Raw genomic sequence first — 19,655 nt, forward strand, 5'->3', positions numbered from 1 at the left:
AGTATATATATATATATATTGCTTTAATCTGTTTATCTAGAATTAGTATAAATATACATGTGCTAAAGATCTTACCGCTTGATTCCGTCTGTAGCTACTGGTTGTAGAGGAAGAGATGAGAGAACCAGAAGGACTTTGGAGCTACATCAAAGCAAAGACCGCCATGCATCGCACAAGTAAAAAAAAAAAAGCCAAGGAATAAAATAAAGAAAAACAAAACAAAAGCCATAAAATTGTTTAGAATTTCAAAATAATTCAGAAATAAAATTTGAATTCTAAAATAAAAACATTAAAAAAAAAGGTTATGCATTAAAAAAAAAAAGGAACAAAAAAGTTTCAAAGCAAAATCAAATGAAAATTTGTCAAGCTTGAAAAAATCTGGTGTAAGAAGAATGCTTTAGTAAAACTTGGTATATGAGCTGTCAATATAATGACATACTGATTTTCTCAATTTAAAACAAACATATTGCTTTAGCTAAAAAAAATTTCTTCAGCTTAGAATTTTAGTAATAAAAAAACAAACTAATATGCTGTTATTGTTTTAAAACAATTTTTTTTTAACAAAAAGTCCTCAATAAATTATTTTTAAAATGCTTGTGAGATCATAAATACAACTCTAATAATTTTCTAATAAACTTCTTTATTTATTTTTGAATTCACTAAAGCTTAATACACTAAGAAGAAAAAATATTAACATTTGCAAGCCAGGCATATAATGAATGCAGATATCAGATCAAAAGTAAATTCATTTTTGTGTTTGTTTTTTTTCCAAATTAACATAAAATTAAATAAAATAAAAACTACTTATTTTAGTGAATAGTTGAACATTGTCATTCAAGTGATTGGGATCAACATGAGATAGATTCTACATGATTAAAGACATTCATTTCTAAACTAAAAGCAGCTGTGCACTTTTCAGAATACAATTGTTCATGTATCAACATGTTGCAAAATTTAAACCATTAGTGGTTGCTGTTGTTATTTGTGTTATAGTCAAAAATTAGTTGTATCTTATTAGACAAAACAGTAAAATAAAAAATGTGAAATCTATCTGTGTGTTGTCTGGATTAGTAGGCTTCTTTTAGCATAACATAAATTACTGTTTCACTAAAGCAATTAATGTTTTTAATATTCCATACAAATGATTTTCAACTAAATGTGCACATTTAGAACTTATACAAGTTTTTTTTTTAAACAAATTAAAGTCAGAGGAAAGTAATTATAAATATCCACCTGTTGGTCATTAGGTGAGAAGGCTTCATCATCACTTTGATCTGTGCCTGAATCAGGACCTGAAAACACAAATATGTGTCATTCATTACAGATTTCCTTTTACATCGGTTCTTATGGGCAACATCTACTTGAATGTGGTATGGGCAACATCAACTTGAATGTGGTATTGGCAACATTTACTTCAATGTGGTATGGAATGCGGCATGGGCAACATCAACTTCAATGTGGCATGGGCAACATCTACTTGAATGTGGCATGGGCAACATCTACTTGAATGTGGCATGGGCAACATCAACTTCAATGTGGCATGGGCAACATCTACTTGAATGTGGTATGGGCAACATCTACTTGAATGTGGCATGGGCAACATCTACTTGAATGTGGCATGGGCAACATCTACTTGAATGTGGCATGGGCAACATCTACTTCAATGTGGCATGGGCAACATCTACTTCAATGTGGCATGGGCAACATCTACTTGAATGTGGTATAGGCAACATCTACTTGAATGTGGTATGGAATGTGGTATGGGCAACATGTACATAAATGGCATGGGTGACATTTACTTGAATGTGACAAGGGCAATATATACTTTGTTTGCCAAGGCAAAATATACTTTGTGTTGCATGGGTTACATATACTTCACTTAAACTTGAATGTGACATGGGAAACAAGTACTTAATGGCATGGGTAACATAAAATTGTATGTGGCATGCTTTTATTTAGAAAGTGTTAGGTCCTAATGTTTACCAATCATGTTGGCTGATGCATATTTCTATACATTGGTCTTTAGAGTATTATAAGTTTCAATTGTACACAATAACAAAACAAGTCAAATCATGTCCTCCACACAATAAGATTAACATCCATTCATCAAGTCATCTCTTTCCTTATTGCCAATATCCCAAGTGACTGGAACTATGTTTCATTCATTGCACATGGCCATCTCCAGTCTTTATGCTTACCACTAATGAAATGAGCACTCTACCTTCTCTCCCCCTCCAGGTGAGTTGTAAGATGCATTGCTCCTCTCCTCAACCCCTACTACCAGCCTTAAGAACAGCTGCAGTATTGACAAGCTGTCAATATATTTGAAACAGGCACACCTTGGCCCACCCCCACTTGACACACTGACCTACCAGTGAACAACTAGTTTAATGAAGTTTAACAACACAGAAACCTACATTTAGGAACAGTTCAGGTAGGGAAGACATAACAATACTGTCTCTTAAAGAACTGGTCAACCTTAGGAAAAAGGAAAATTAAGTTCATGTACATCCCAGTTAGGCACAATGAAGTTAGGTCCATGTGCATCCAAGTTAGGCACAATGAAGTAAGGTCCATGTGCATCCCAGTTAGGCACAATGAAGTTAGGTAAAGTTAGGTTTATGTGCATCCCACTCAGAGCTCAGTGGTGTTCCTATATTCAAGACTGTTCATGTCAGATGTACCACTCAGAGCTCAGTGGTGTTCCTATATTCAAGACTGTTCATGTCAGATGTACCACTCAGAGCTCAGTGGTGTTCCTATATTCAAGACTGTTCATGTCAGATGTACCACTCAGAGCTCAGTGGTGTTCCTATATTCAAGACTGCTCTTGTCAGATGTACCACTCAGAGCTCAGTGGTGTTCCTATATTCAAGACTGTTCATGTCAGATGTACCACTCAGAGCTCAGTGGTGTTCCTATATTCAAGACTGTTCATGTCAGATGTACCACTCAGAGCTCCTTCAACTCACAATCACAGCACTGTTGTCAATTGAGAAAAATAGAATTTACATTGACTGATTGATACTTCAAAGTTGTACGGACTAGGATTGACAGACATATGTTTCATCCCTTCAATTGTAAGCATAGTTTTTAAAGTTTATTTTTCCTTTTTTTTAAAACTCATTTGTAAGATTGTCTTGCTTTCTGCCCTTTTTGAAGGTGACCTTAAGTAAAGTACTAGAGACATAACAGCTAGAATACACAAACTCTTCAAGAATACAGATATTTTAATGTAAGAATGGGCTAGTAGAATTTTGTTTAATTAATGCAAGTGTCAAATATCTGATTTTCACATTCTAGGATAGCTTATCAAGTTTATTTCTCCAAACAAAATAAATTAAATATTAGCACTAGTGTAAGTCTGCCAATGGATCAAGACTTAATTCATAGCAATGCAGTGGAAGAGTGGGAACATGTGCTGTCCATGGTACTTGGAACAAATGATTATTGGTAAGACCACTGCCTGAATGAAGTCTAGTCCAAGTAGAGTTTGCGAAATAAAAAAAAAAAAGAGAATGGGAAATGGAGAGAGAAAGATACAGACATTGTGAGTGGAAGAGAAATGAGAGATGGAATGGATAGAGAGATAGAATGGAAGAAAAGGTACCTCTATCAGATCTTGCAGTCTATTGGACAGATGATGTAAAGGTCATCTGTTTCTTTGGACAATGATTAATTAGGGTGTCATGTGGCCAGTCAGATGACCAACTGATCTTACTTTCCCTAACTAATGTCAGGTACACATTAGAGTTGAGTTGACTCAGAGCTACCCTTAAAATCCGAAAATAAAAATTCCCGTCTTCCCAAAGATTCAAACCCAGGACCCTTTGGTTCAAAAGACGAGCAGTTTACTTCTTGGCCACCACAGCCTCTTGAAAGAAAAAGAGGAGAGAAAAGTAGAAAAAGAGAAAAAGAATGGAGAAAATATGAGAAGTGAAGGAATGAAGAAGAGAGAGAGAGAGAGAGAGAAAGAGAAAGAGAGAGAGAAAGAGAAAGATAGAGAGAAAGAGAGAGAGAAAGAGAGAGAGAAAGAGAGAGAGAAAGAGAGAGTCCATGTGTGGGGTGAAGCTGTAGGATAACAAGTTAAATCTGACAACAGTCTCATCCAACTAGAATTAAATCATCTCAGTCTGTCGCTCCTAGCTCGTGTGTAACATTTTCAAAATGTCAGACAACTGAAACAAGTCTCCAGATAAGCTGACCCTGACTCAAAGGCCAGCTACAAACGTGCACTCACTCACTACTCCCTCTCAAGTCCTCCTAAGTTCATTTACCAGTTGAAGTAGTTGAACGGAATCCTGCACTAAAAGATAAACACATACACACTCAGCGGGAGGGGCGGTGGTCTCCTCATTGCGCACGAGGAGTTTTTTTTTGCATTTTAGTTGGCCCTTAACTATTAAGTAGCCAAAACTGAAGTAAAGGATTAATCGTGTCCTTGCTTACCCTGTAACAGTGAGCACCTAATACAAAAGAGGTCTCAGTGGCTCACATAGAGGGCTTGTCTCAGTGGCTCACATAGAGGGCTTGTCTCTACTGCTAAAATACAGATCTACTATAGCAAGACTTACTGGTCTCAGGACACTCACAAGTGACATTGTTTCTTGTGACAGTAGAGATGAAAGGCATATATACTGTTGTATGTGCTGGTCATGTAGATCGAGTGTACTACTGAGCTGAGCGCAAGTAGGTCTAGTACATGTACAGATAGATCTAGCGAGATTTGAGAATTAACAACACTCGATTGGTAGATGCCCGCGAGAGGGGCGGGATCAGAGTGGACCACTAACACAGTTACTAAAAATAAAGGAATTTCCAGGGACTTTCCCGGATCTCAAACAGCGGGAGTCGAAAACCTGGTAATAATCAGAACACTGAGACCTTAGCCAACCTGGTCCAATTAGTGGCAGATATTGTTTTGTTTAAGATTATGAAATCTACTGTCTACAGGTGGTGAGACAGAAGTGTATGAGAGCGACATTATTGAATGTATGCTGTGGTAGCAAAAATAAAAAATAATTAAAAAAAAAACAACAGCAACACAAATCAGAGATCTTTTGCTAGACACCAGTTAAAAATACCAAAAATTTTTCGACCGTATTATTCCCCCCCCCCCTTTTGCAAGAAGAAAAACAACCAACCAAACCCAGCACATGGCCATGGGCAAAGGTGGATAGCAAAGAGAATGATCCTAGATCTAAATATTGCGTCATCATATCCCCCCCCCCCCAAAGTTAATACTATGGGACAATATTTGTCAAGCTTTGACTTATGGCAATCCCTTGTAGTGATTGAATATTTTGTTATTGATGTAGCGATTGAATCTAGTGTGTTTTTGATGTAGCGATTGAATTTAGCGTTATTGATTGAAGCTTTTATTTATGACAACCCCATGTAGCGATTGAATCTTTTGTTATTGATGTAGCGATTGAATCTAGCGTAATGGATTGAAGCTTTTATTTATGACAAACCCTTGTAGCGATTGAATCTAGTGTTATTAATGTAGCGATTGAATCTAGCGTTATTGAATGAAGCTTTTACTTATGACAACCCCATGTAGCGATTGAATCTAGCGTTAATGATGTAGCGAATGAATCAAACAAATCTAAAACCATTTGCATAAATGTATTAAATATATGGCAAATGTACATCTCCCCTACTAAAGAGACTCCAGTGTTACTATTAATAGTGAATAGTTATAAAAGTGGTGTATTTTTTATGAAAAAACTGCTTGCATAAGGGATTTAAAAAAATAGATTTTTCATTTTTAGAAAAAAAAAGTAGCCGTTGCATCAGAACTTTGAATGGACTAAAATATTATGATTTCGGATTTTCCCTATCTTTTCTAGTTTACGAGATCTAAACGGGACGGACGGACTGACGGACAGACATTTCACACAAAACTTATAGCGTCTTTTCCCCTTTCGGGGGCCGCTAAAAACGGAGATTCGGGGCTAAGTGTAGATATAGAACAGGGGTCTCAAACTCATTTCAGCATGTGGGCCACAGTAGAAAGTAACAACCATTCAGCGGGCCGCACCACAAAAAGAGAATGTTTTTTCATTAAATTTTACGAACACTACTGTCACTTCAGTTAAATGCTAAAATAAAGTTTTATAATAATTAATTACATTTAGTGTAGTTTATTACATGCACAGGCAGAATAGTTTACTAAATTAAGTTGACGTTGTCTCTGTCACTTATTAAAAAGCAGAAACTGTAGTTACCCAAAAAACTACAACTATAATTTCAAGGCCTACTGCAGATGGCTCGTCACTCATGTTTCTGTCCACTCAGCTGAGAGCGTTTGGCAGAGACCAGACCATCGACTTTAGGCCTTAAGTTGCGTGTAGTGGTAAGCCGCAAGGTTACTCTCAGATGCTTATCAGTCAGTCTTGATCGTAATGCTGTTTTGTTGATCATTCTGGAAGAAAAAAAAACTGTTCGCAAACGTACGTACTCCCAAACATCGCTAGAATTCTAGCATCTGCGCAGAATAAGTTTGGAAACTTCTCTCTGGGAAGAAACTGGTAGAACACCAGCATCAGCGTATTTTTGCTTCAGAACAGTGTCACACTGCAGGTCCAGTAGTTCCATCTGGACTTCCTCTGGAACGTTTTTCACTTCAACTACGAACGGAGTGGCAACAAGGAAAAACTGTGAATTGCTGAAAGCGGTGTTCAAAATCTTCCAGTAGTCTGGAGAGAATGTCTACGTAGTCTTTCAGGCGCTGTGGTTCAACCGTAATGCTCTGTAGAAAAGACAAATGAGCCAGGTTTCCATCTGCCAGCTGAGTGGCCAACAAAATCAGCTTGCATCTGAATGATTTGATGTGGTCAAACATCACGGTAAACAGCTACTTTGTGCCCTGTAGTTGTGAATTAGGTGCATTGAGATGTTGCGTGATGTCAGTAAGAAAAGCAAGATCCGACAAAACATTGGGTTACTGAGCTGAGGTATGTATCTGTCTTTCATTGCCATGAACAATGCTATTTCCCGTCTCATTTCAAAAAATCTCTGCAGCACTTTTCCACGACTCAACCATCTGACTTCCGTATGATAAAGCAACTTATCGTATTCCGTTCTAAATCAGCTAGAATCGACACAAACTGTCTGTGGTTGAGACCCAGTGCACGTATGAAGTTCACCGTCTTCACGACAACATCCATCACGTTCTTCATTTGAAGACTTTTGCTACAGAGTGCTTCTTGGTGCAGAATTCAGTGTATGGCTGCAAAAGATCCCGCCAAGCTGAGCTGATACCGTTTCTCTACCATTAATCCAAAAACACCAACCTTCTCTAAACACATTGCTGGTGCACCGTCCGTAGCCACTGAAACAAGTTTTTCCCACGGTAGCCCACGTCGCGTCCATTCGTCGTTCCTTTCATGGGTAGTAAGTCCTATAGCACTTCAACAATGTTCAACCCCACGAATGAATACGGCACGGTATACGGTGTCTGTTACACCAGTAGACTCGTTCAGTGCAATGGAATATGCTACAAAGTCTTTTGCAGCGGCAATCCGTTGCTGTTGAACATTTGTCGCTGACTCGGTGATCCTGCTTGCAACTGTGTTCGCAGACAAACTCATGCCTTCAAAGAGTTTCTTTTTCTTGGGGCAGAGAATTTTACACGCCTGTAGCATACACTCTTTTACAAACTGGCCTTCAGTGAATGGTCGTGATGCCTTTGCTATCATCTCGCTAACAACAAAGCTTGCCTTCACAGAATCTTTGCGTGCAGAGGGCGGACACCTCATTTACCGATTTGTGCAGTTGTAAATCATTTCACGACGTATATGTGGTCATTGTAAATATTATCTAATTTTTTTGAAACATGTTTATTGATTACAAATGGGTAAATGGAGAACTAGATGTAACAATGCCAAGAGGTCAAGTCTGGAGGAGAGGAAATTGAAGAATGCGGAAATGAACTCGCTACTACAGCTCATAACCTTTCAGTGGGCTTTTGAATGTTAGACAATAACAAGCATGCCACCAGATAAACTCATTTTAAATATCACACAAGTCATTGGCACAAATGGCTCTGCCAGTCAACTAGCTGTCCAGGAATTATGCTGGGGGAGGGGAGAGCCTATGGCGGTGGCAGATCTCGGGAAATAGATGGGCCGAAAACTACACATTTCTTTTTAAGGTATCTGTGTATACGTAAAGTAAAAGCCAAAAATTTCTTAAAAAACAATTTTTAAAAAGAGTTGCAATCCGATTATCGACATGTATCACATGCTTAAATAGTTTCTATGAAGAATGGTAATGCTGGATTGGTCAAGTCTGAAATCGGTTAGGGCTAAATAGATACAACACTAAACTGTTTGATTAAAAACAGTGTTTGTCCCCCTTACCTTATTCTATAAATAGCATTATACCACAGAGTTCCATTTGACAAGAAAGTGCTAGTATGTCTCTTTAATATTTCTATGCTTCGAACTCATGGATACCCTATTTAAGTGAGTTATCAAAGCACTTTGTTCTTTCAATTTGATATGCGGTAGATCAGTGGTTCCCAAACTTGTCTCGTAGACCCCTTGGAAGTCTTCGTAGACCCCTGGGGGGTCTATATAGACCACTTTAGGAATCACTGTGTAGATACTTAAAAAAAAAGGGGGGGGGTGGATTTAAACTTCAGATTTTATTACTGCAATAATTCAAGAAATGTTTAAACTTGGATACAAGAGCAATACTATATCAAGAATTGAAAGGTCTAGTACCGAGTCAAACAGAAATGACATTATAAACCATACCCGTTGGCCAAAGAAACCCATGACCTTAACATCATCTGCCTTATAGACCGAATGGTCTGAGAAAAAAAAGAAGGGGGTAACTTTACTGTATTGCAAACTATAAAACACATACTGCAAACATAATCTTCTTTTGCCCATTATTATTAGAATCAACTCAGTCTGTGTCGATCTGTGTCTGTATGTATGGTAAAAGTTTGTACACGTTATTTCTCCCACACCCAATCTCGGATTAAGCTGAAATGTTGAAAAATTATTTTTTTACCTGACAACACAATAATCAATTAACAAATTAACCAATTAGTTAATTAACTTTTGGTAATTAAATATTTTGTTTAGCATCTTGAACAAGGGAAAGAAATTGTACTTGACAGATGTGGTGGTATTAGTTGAATTAACCCTATTGAGGAAACATGAGCTCTGAGTGAACATTTTTTTATGTATGGGAAAAAACGATCATGTATACATTCACCAAGATACCCATTTCTTCCCTCCCCCTTTCCCAACTGGTCCAGACAAGTGATAGGATCATAGCGCATTGACAAAGGTAAAAGCTAAACAAAAACAATTGGAAAAAATATTTCGCAAAATTATTATGTCTAGGTCGATCGTGCACATAATTACAGACAGTCCCAAAACTACCTGGTCTACTACTGCGTTTAAGTTCGTGAACTGTAACAAACTCTAGCAGACACCTGGCAACTGTATCAAGATACAACTTGGTTCATTTTCTACTGCAAGTTATCCTTCTAGCGATGTAGAACAATGTCTGTCTTATCACGATGATAAGGCTAAATGTAGGGCACATTGCTTCTCACACAGCCTCCACTAGCCCAGTCACATGGTGCCCCAGCAGACGCTTTCAATAGTTGGGGAAGGGGGATGTCTACTTAACTTCAACTGCCACTTCTAGTCTGAATCTTCCAACCTCTATTTGTAATATATTTATTACAATGCAAGGCTTTGTTCAAAGTTTCAAGACCATAATCTGAAGTGTTCGCGTTTCTTGTTCTGTGTTGAATGCCTCTGCGCTATTTCTATCGAGATTTTGTCTTGCTGTTTTCTGAAGCTTGTATCGGGAGTTGAAACAAAAATGTCTTTATAACATGAATGCCAAAGGACTAAAGAAATAGAGGCACCAGGAGTTTGCTCACAGCTCCCAATAGACGAACGTGGGAGCACAGAGCACTACTGAGACGATGGTTGAGGGGCAGAAGTTGTTAAGATGATGGTCTCAGTTCAAATCTTTGCGGTTACAATTTCTTTTTTCTAAATTCAATGACGCTTCTATGTCAAAGACGAACGAGCACTGTGCTTGTCACACACAAGACTAAACTGTTGGCAGTTACGACTTTCCTGTCTTGGCTTTGTTCTAATGAAGGAGGGGGGAGATAATTCAACTTTGAAAGTGGAAGAAACGATCTGGCAATATGTTCATTCCAGCACCAGTCTACAGCTTTCTTTTTTTATAGTACACTAAATGTTGTGAAGCCTCTACACTTTCATTACACTAAATGTAGTGAAGCCTTTTAAATACTAAAATGTTGTGAAGCCTCTACACTTTCATTACACTAAATGTAGTGAAGCCTTTTAAATACTAAAATGCAGTGAAGCCTCTACACTTTCATTACACTAAATGTAGTGAAGCCTTTTAAAAACTAAAATGTTGTGAAGCCTCTACACTTTCATTATACTAAAATGTAGTGAAGCCTCTACACTTTCATTAGACTAAAATGTAGTGAAGCCTTTTAAATACTAAAATGTTGTGAAGCCTCTACACTTTCATTAGACTAAAATGTCGTGAAGCCTTTTAAATACTAAAATGTTGTGAAGCCTCTACACTTTCATTAGACTAAAATGTCCTGACATCAAGTCCTGTTCAAAGGGGAGAGACCCTGCTGGCCTAATGTTACTGAAGCCCAATGAACTCAATTCACCATTTTTTTTTGTTGCTTTTCAACAAAAGATCTAACACCCCATAGCTTAACACTCAATGACCTAAAACAATTCAATAAGCACAGCTATAAATAATAGCTACCTATTCAATGAGAATATGGTAAACACCTCTTTTTTTTTAACGCATTAACCAAAGTCACAATGTTATTCGACTCCTATGACACCCGCAAGATAAAAATACATATTGCGTCCAATTATCGTTCACCGGAAAGCAGTGCATTGTTTGTCAACTTGATATAGCAGACATGAGTCACAGCAGGCAACTACAACTTCACTTAACGCTATGTTAGCTTTAATCCTTAGCGGTGGTACCTTTTTTCCCCCTTTTAGGCCAAGTCCTGATACATATTTATAAGATGACATCAACTGATAGAGACACAAATATCGTGACGTCAATAGCTAGTAACAAGGTCAAGGGAAAACAAAAGCCGAGGATTATCGGAGTTCTGATAATACAAAAAAAAAAAAAAAGAGTATATTGAAGGGTTAAAAGACGGCGATTTATTTTGTTCAGACCAAACGTTTAAGCAGATTGAGAAAAGAAAGTTTTAAACTCATTTTTTGTTTGTTAGTAACATATATTGTCTATGTTGTACAGCAGCTCTTGGACGCAGTGGCCCCCCCCCCCCCCAAATGTCTGTCCACGGCGTATAATGAAGTCTCAAACGAAAGGTTCCAAGGGACTTGACGTAACACTCCATGTCAGAAAAATAAACATCCCCAGTGTACAGTTTATGTAGAGATTGTAGACTACACCAACATTGTTAGAACTGAAGCTTGAAGTCGTAGGGCAAAGCTCTGGCGGGAGATTGAAAGACTTTTGAAAGGACACGAGAGACTTAATCAAGGTTGACGTGTAACCAGATGACTTGGCGATTTGGTTTTACTTTAAACGTTTGTATCCGGACCAGGCTTTAGGGTTTAATGACTTTCCAGAAGTGACGCAGCATGCGCGTGACATGACACAGATTGGCTCCTATCGGTTGGTTTGGAACCATCAGAACACACCCTGAGGACCAACCTTGGCAGGTGGATTCATTAGGATAAAATGTGATATAGATATATATATATTTAATAGGTGAAACCAGGACTTTATGAATAAGAAAGAGTTCTTGAGATGATGTCCAGACATGATGTCAATGATGTTAGAAGATAGAATTTGTCGTATTTTAAAATCACATCTAAATTAACAATGTAAAACTTGTCAACGGATTAATGTCTTAATGGAATCGTATTTGTAATCGATTCTCAATGTTCTGACTCGTGATCAAGCCTTTGTACGTTCAACATTTTGTTGGTTTGAAGTTAGAAAACAAGGCCAGTGATTTATGTTTTGAGACAATTAATTGGATTGCCTTCTGGGTCTGCAGTGTGGACACGTCGTGTGGCTATCTGCGTCTTTACCCAATGGAAACATATCAACACCATGCTACTAGCTGCACTTGTTGGGAGGGGGGAGATGAAGAGTTCAAGTGCAAGGTATCTCTAACGTTATAGATCTAGTTGTTGTTGTTAGTGGCTGTTATCTGTGGGTGTGGTTGTAGTCCCAAATCAACAAATACACATGCGAATCCTTCACTTATCGCAACATTTGTTTGAATTAATTAGGTCCATGACAGACTAGGATACGCACTACCACTACAAGAACATAAAGACCACAATACAGTTACACGTTGCCGTGCAGACTTGACGAGACCAATGTGTATGGATCTATAATAGAAGCACTGGCGGATCCAGGGGGGGGGGGGGGGGAGGGCGGTAGGGTCGAAACCCCCCCCCCCCCCCGGAGGGGGGCGGACGAATTTTAGTATAGAATTCATACAATTTGTATTCGAATTTATTACTTATGTTAATAATATATGCTAATTATTTATATTTCAACCTATTTTTAGATTATTTCGCCCCCCCCCTCAGGCATTTTGGCCGATTTGGTGGGGGGGGGGGGGGCGAACACATCTACTGCCATTCCCACCTAAACCCTTTGAGTGTGTGTGGGGGGGGGGGCGGTCCTACTTTTATGGGGAAATCATAGTTTGTGAACAAAATTAGTTGATATCTATATAATATAAGCTACGTATTGATATGTGAACCCATTTGTATATTATTTCGCACACACTCTAATCTCAAATTTTATCATTAGTAAATATAAAATGAAAAAGGGTTGTACCAGGTGGGAGGGGCGATACATGCAATCGCATTTCTCCCATCAGACAAACCAATACTTTTTCTTTTTGAATTATAGTTAAGAAATTACAAAATTAAAAAAAAAAATCTGTCACTAATATACTTTATATGTGCTTTAAATTAAATTCTTATATCGAGTCACACAACCCCTATTCTTTAATGCCAAATGCAATCATTAACAGAAATTATAAAAAGGAGCGAGGATTAATCGTTTTCATTCTACCGCCCCTCCCCTTTCCAGACGTGATGTTTTAAAACAAAATAGTCAAATATGGCGACAGAGTTTATGTAATTTCACATAAATTTATCATAATTTTTTAAAGAAAGACTTTGCTTTGGAAAATTTAGAATTCATACGAAGTTCTTCAGTACAAGAGTAACGATTGAGATGAGTTCTGAACCCAAATATTCTTTTCCTAGTCGCCATTTTCCAACCTTTACTCAATCTGCTATTTTTCTAGTTAAATAAATTTGGGACTATAGCTCATAATTTATGCTTCAATCCTAAAAATGCAAAAAAATTTAGAGTACAGTCTAATTGGTCCACTTAATTTCTCCTCCCACTTCCGAAATTTTTTGTTAGAGCTTTGAATTATAGTTCTGTAACAAAACAAAGTTACAAACATGCCTTTTGAACAAAATGTATCACTTACAAATAAGAGTTTAAAAAAAATAAATTATTATTCTATTTTTTTTTCGTCGGCGATCTTCAAAGCCTAAATCTAAATATGTGGGGTATTTTCAAATCGTTTTATTGGCAATGTAGTAAGGGCCTTTCTAATTCATATTAGAATATTTTTTCAAGTAAAACATTATTGAAAAGGTCATTTTTCAATAGGATGAATAATGAACTGTAGATGTCAGGAGAATGCGTTTCAGCAGTGAAAAATGCAAGAAAACGCTTTTGGCGTCGGGGCCTTGCCCCGAACCCCACTGATAAATAATGAGCTGTAAATGTCAGGAGTGAAGTGAAGAATGCAAAAAAACGATTTTGGCGTCGGGGCTTCGCCCCAAACCCCACTAAGGAGCCTTACAGCGCTCCCCCAGACCCAAACTATCAAGAGAAAGGGCTCAACATGTCTGGGTTTTTTTCTTCGTAGAAAGTTGAGAAACACTGCTTTTTTCATTTCTCATATATATATATATATATTTATGCTGTACTCACGTTTATGTCAATGACAGTAAAACCAAGTACATCACAATGACAAGAGACAATCAAACAAAATATCAAAATCAAAGACCACGAATTTGAAAACGTCCAAACTTTCAAATATCTAGGAAGTACTATTAATTTCAAAAATGACCTACTAACAGAAATAAAGGAAAGAATAGCAGCAGGCAACAGGGCATTTTATAGCACCCACCATCTACTTAAGAGCAAAATGATTTCAAGTAAAACCAAGAAAATAATATACAAAACTATAATAAGACCAGCAGCAATGTATGGAAGTGAGACCTGGACACTGACAAAGACATCTGAAAATTTACTCAACACTTGGGAAAGAAAAATCCTTAGGAAAATCTATGGTGCCATACAGGATGAAACAGGGTGGAGGACACGCACTAACCATGAGTTATATCAATTATATGAAGACCCACCAATAGTGAACGAAATAAAAAAGAACAGACTACATTGGGCAGGTCACCTTGAAAGAATGTCAGACAACAGAGGGGCGAAAATCGTATACAGGCAAAAACCAAAAGGCAGGCGACCCAAAGGCAGACCCCGAATGCGATGGATAGATGACGTGGAAGCAGATCTGAAGCAGCTTGGGGTTAGGGCGTGGAGACGAAAGGCCCAGGAGAGATCTGAATGGAAGGATGTGTTAAAGCAGGCCAGAGCCCTCCATGGGCTGTAGCGCCACTGGGATGGATGGATGGATGTACTCACGTTTATGCATAGGGTTAGGGTTTACTGAGCGTTAGGGTTTGGAAAAAAATCGCCCCCCCCCCCACTCCAAAGTTCTGGATCCGCTAGTGAATGGAAGAGAAAGAGAATAAACAAACTAATGGTTCGGTTTACTCCACCCGGAATCAATCTATATCTACATGTCCTAGTGAATGGTTAGCAGGCATTACAAAGACATTCAAAGTGTAAGCCTTTTGCATGGACATCAATATAAGTTCAGGTCTACATTTTACTTTCATATCAACACGCCCACAATAGCAAAGAGAGACGAGACCACGTGATGGGTCTCAGACAAAAGTATACACGTGAGATTATTTCTGACAAGTTTTATCATTACGCTGCAACATTTTGTCAAGCCTTGAAAATGAAGACTGCCGCCAATATCCGTTGGGACCCCTCAACTCAAGAAAACATTAAGAAATTGGAACAGACACAAAATAGAGCAGTGAGATTCATAACAAACGAATATTCACATTTGACTAGAGTTACACCTTTAGTAAAATCACTAAATTTAGAAAGCCTTCAGGACAGAAGGCTCAAAAGTAAAGTAGCAATCATACATAAAACACTGAACCATAATCTTCAAATACAAAAACAAAATTTAATAAAATACTCTGAAAGACACAAAGATAAAGGCACATTCCTCGTCCCATATGCTAGGACAAATTTGTACAAATACTCCTTCTTCCCTAGTGCTATTAGAGCATGGAATGGGTTGCCTGAGCTAGCCAGGAAAACCAGTGACTTGGCTGAATTTAAGTCATTGGTTAATATGCATGACTAAATGCATGACGCGTATGACGTAATCATCTTCTTTTTTGAAGTAACGTCTGTATTATATAAGAATACATAAATACAAAAAAACTTTGCTTCATTTGTTGAATTAAGTTTTTTTTTTTTTTTTAAGAAGTTTCAAAAGAAATTGTTAAAAGATTGTCCCAGCTAATAAATATCAAATACAGATTCACTATTCCTGGTGACAAGGATACCGAAGGCACAAAAAGTCAATGACAACAAGAAATGGAAGGAGGTAGCCATGAATGTTAATCTTTTGATAACTTTAATCAGGTCAAGTCGGAGGAGCATGACTGACTTTTTCAGAAGCGCCAACAGAGATTAAGTATCCACAGAACATATGTTAAAGATAATTAGTAGTCAACTATATAGTTCTATTTACTGCTGACAGATGCCAAAGGTGAATATAGTCTCAAGATATCGAGAGCATTAGTGGAGCGGCTAATCTGTGCTAGTCCTACTTGGCCTGTCAGCGGGCACTGAACATAGCCACAAATCTGGTATCTACATACTTTTCATCACAGCAATGAATAAAATAGCAATGAGCCAAACAAATAAACACCGCGCCATAGTGGTACAGGCTGCTAGTACAGATTGTCGGCGAGCAAATAACTCTGTACCACCAGTTAACAGACTAGATCTGGAGACATTGATTTGAATACGAGTTCTAACTAGAGGAAGGAGTTCTGTAAACTAAGTAGTGGGATGGGGGACGTTAGAAACTAATGTTTTCAGGGCACGTACAGGCAGGGCCGGATTGAAGTATGTGGAGGCCCCGGGGCTTGAATTAGGAATGAAAATACTTGTATCTAACAGAATGCTATATTTCAGAAGAAGAACATAGAGTTCTTCTAAATTTAATCTCTATTTCCTTTTTTAAATATTTAATATGCATATTTTAGTTTTAAAAAGTGTATATTTTTTAGCTCGTGAAGGGTTAAGCCCTTGGTAGACGCACTGTCGTAAATCCAGAGCTGTATTTATTTAATCCGAGCATGCTAGAAGCGTACACATCTTAATCACGACATTTTTATTTAATCCGAGCATGCTAGAAGCGTACACATCTTAATCACATTTTTATTTAATCCGAGCATGCTAGAAGCGTACACATCTTAATCACGACATTTTTATTTAATCCGAGCATGCTAGAAGCGTACACATCTTAATCACGACATTTTTATTTAATCCGAGCATGCTAGAAGCGTACACATCTTAATCACGACATTTTTATTTAATCCGAGCATGCTAGAAGAGTACACATCTTAATCACGACATTTTGGCCAGCCGTAAAAAAAATTATAAAAAAAGAAAAAGAAAAAACTTTGAAAGTTTCTGACCCGTCGAAATTCGGATATTTTTATCTCTTTTGTGGAGGCCCCTTTCTTGTGGATCCCCGGGGGCCTGCCCTCCTTTAAATCCGTCCCTTTGGACAGGAGTACGCATAGATAATGAATCGCAGTTATGTGTATATGTTGGTGTTTGAAAATCTGTATGAGAGAGAAAAACAAAACTCTTACAGATTATCCTGACACTAAGTGTCGGATTGGACGGTCCTTTCTTCATCCCTCAGCCTTGAAGTAAGTAATCTTGAGGCTACTAGTTCAGGACATTGTCCTATAGCACCAGACTTTCCAATGTATTGAGCAACCCATTTCGATCATTCAGCTCCTCATTGAACCACGTTAGTCCAAACTGCTGGCCTAGGCAAGGAAACACGGTGCACACACTCAAACTAAGGCAATCAATTATGCAAACATTTCCGTGGGACAAATCAACGTGTCCAGCATCAAGCGATAGAGTTCACACGGTCACACGACTGGTATGTTAGCATCAGTCCCAATAATCCACTCTGTGGTATATTGATGTGCAGGATGTACACTAGAGATAACATCAGACAATAGGACTGTTGCTGAATATAGACCTGACACACAGCAATGAAATAGAAAGGGCTTTAAAACTATACTAGGACTGCACTGGTGACACACTATTTTTATAGGCCTACTTGGACTAAATGAGACCCGGAAAAAAAAGGGGGGGGTGCGGTCACACAAGATTAGGAATGTCGATTCGTGGAGCTACTGTTTCCATAATTGTGTATTTTGTGTGTACGTGTGTGTGTGTGTGTGTAGAAGAGAAAGGGTTGACTGAGGACAGGTACTTTGTTATTTAAGTCCACAGCAAGATTTCATTCGCGTCTAAGTGCGTGTGAGTGAGTGCGTGTGTGTTCTCAGCTTGTCTGAACAGTTCAAACAAAAGTTAGCGACACAAACACGGCTCCGTAATGTCAGAAATGTGGAAGGACAACAGCCCTCTATCTAAAAATAGACTCCTAAGAATTAGGCATCCCTCAATGGCACACTTGAGAATAAAACACAAAAGCAGACGATTATAAAGGCGGGAACACCAACGAAGCAGCAGACTTTCCTGAAGAAACCAAGTCCTAATAGGAAGTCTTTCTCAAGGCATAGTCACGCAATTCTCAACCCAGTCCTGTTTACCATCTCAAATAACACATGACGTGTCAACTCTTGGGTAATTAAATAGCCAGTCACACATGGCTACCTTCAACGTCTTGGGCCTGTTGGACTTTTTTTTTTTTGCTTATAAACATAATCTTTTTTTTTTTTTCCTATAATGTTCGTCCAAGCTTACATCAAGCTCAACCCCTCATGCCACAACCCTTAATTTACTCAGTGAGACAGATGGACCCCGTATAAAACAAGATCGATATCTTTAAGTTGAGGCAGTTTTTTTTTTTTCTTTTAATATTATTTCTTCTCCTGTCACATAAAGCTGATCCAACGCGAATTATAAATATTCAGTAAATCAGTTAAACAATTTCACAATCAAATAGAGTAGAGTGCTTAAAAAGAATCGACACTCGATAGTTAGGCCATCTTTAAGTATTGTTCTGGGATATGTCTTATCAATTACATTACATTACACCATGCACGGTATTCATTTTTTTTTATTTGAATGATGTAAAGGCTTTATGCCTTTATGCACTGTAAAGAGTATTAGAGCAGTGGATTCTTCTCTGTATTCTCAGACAAACAATACATACAAGTGCACTAGTGTACTTTCTGTATTTCGCTTTTTAATCTCCATATCTAGGCACCCTTTGGTCCCCATGAGGCTGAGTTTTAGGGACTCTAGTAGACTAACTCAAGTCAGCAAGGATTTTTTATGTGGAAAAAAAACGTTGGGTATTATAGAAGCAAAATGTACATTGCTATCTATACATATCATTATACTGTGAGAGTGACACACTATTTGTAGTAATGTAAGAAAGTCAAGACAGTTACACTTTGACTAATGGAGAATAGCTAGAAAGAAATGCAGACATACTGAAAGATGACTCTTTGTTGTTGACAAATGTTCACAAACCCAACACAAACATTGACCTAACCCTGTGTATTGTCACATGTACCAAGGCGGAATAATGACCGGTTAATTCAACACACAGACATAGGTTGAAGGATAGACAGACCTAGAACAAGCTGAACACGTTATCGTTGAGCCAACATGAGAGATCAAACAGCCCATGTGATAGACCAATTAGTTAAACAAGATTCCACCAATCAATATCTATCATTTTAGTACTCACTCAGAGGTGGACTCCTAAGTTGTCCATTGGCTGCAGGTGTGGACGTGGCCTGTGGTTTATGCTGCGTAATTGAGACGTCGTGGTTCTCATGAATGACCAACGGGGTCAAAGGCTCCAAATCTCTCTCCATTTTCAAAGAGGTCTGCTGCTTGGAGATGATGACGTCTTCCTCTACAACGGGCCTATGCTGAGATTTTGATAAAGATTGTCCAGACTGGCTCTCGTACAAATTTTCTTGGTCGTCCTTAGGGTCCGTGCCTAGGCCGGATGTATCGCCTGTAGTGAGGGCTGAGGATTCTAGGCCCGATGCCACGTCTCCTTTTTTAGCAGACGAGCCTTTGGGTGATCGTTTTGGTGACGGGGAATCTCGGCTGCCATCCGCTCCACCAGAAGTGTCTCTGGCGTGTTTACCGGGCTTTGTTCCTAAAGGGCAAGAAAGAAA

General features: G+C 38.2%; 1 protein-coding gene across 14 annotated transcripts in view; it reads right to left on the minus strand.

Moving 5' to 3' along the window:
- Positions 1 to 19,655, minus strand: part of LOC106058536 (actin-binding LIM protein 1-like) — a 40,053-nt gene that overhangs the window by 12,515 nt on the left and 7,883 nt on the right. For 5 of the 14 annotated variants that reach the window (XM_056044049.1, XM_056044042.1, XM_056044057.1 and 2 more), the window contains 3 exons: positions 19,214 to 19,636; positions 1,234 to 1,292; positions 76 to 141 (listed from right to left, as the gene is read on the minus strand). In XM_056044049.1, coding sequence (XP_055900024.1) covers positions 76 to 141; positions 1,234 to 1,292; positions 19,214 to 19,636 — 548 coding nt within the window. Of the gene's footprint in view, positions 1 to 75; positions 142 to 1,233; positions 1,293 to 4,574; positions 4,703 to 17,123; positions 19,143 to 19,213; positions 19,637 to 19,655 lie in introns of those variants that run through there. The other 9 variants (XM_056044068.1, XM_056044071.1, XM_056044082.1 and 6 more) reach the window with 8 other exon arrangements.

This window comes from Biomphalaria glabrata, chromosome 1 (assembly GCF_947242115.1).
Source record: "Biomphalaria glabrata chromosome 1, xgBioGlab47.1, whole genome shotgun sequence".
In the NCBI taxonomy this organism is placed as follows: Eukaryota; Metazoa; Mollusca; class Gastropoda; family Planorbidae; genus Biomphalaria; species Biomphalaria glabrata.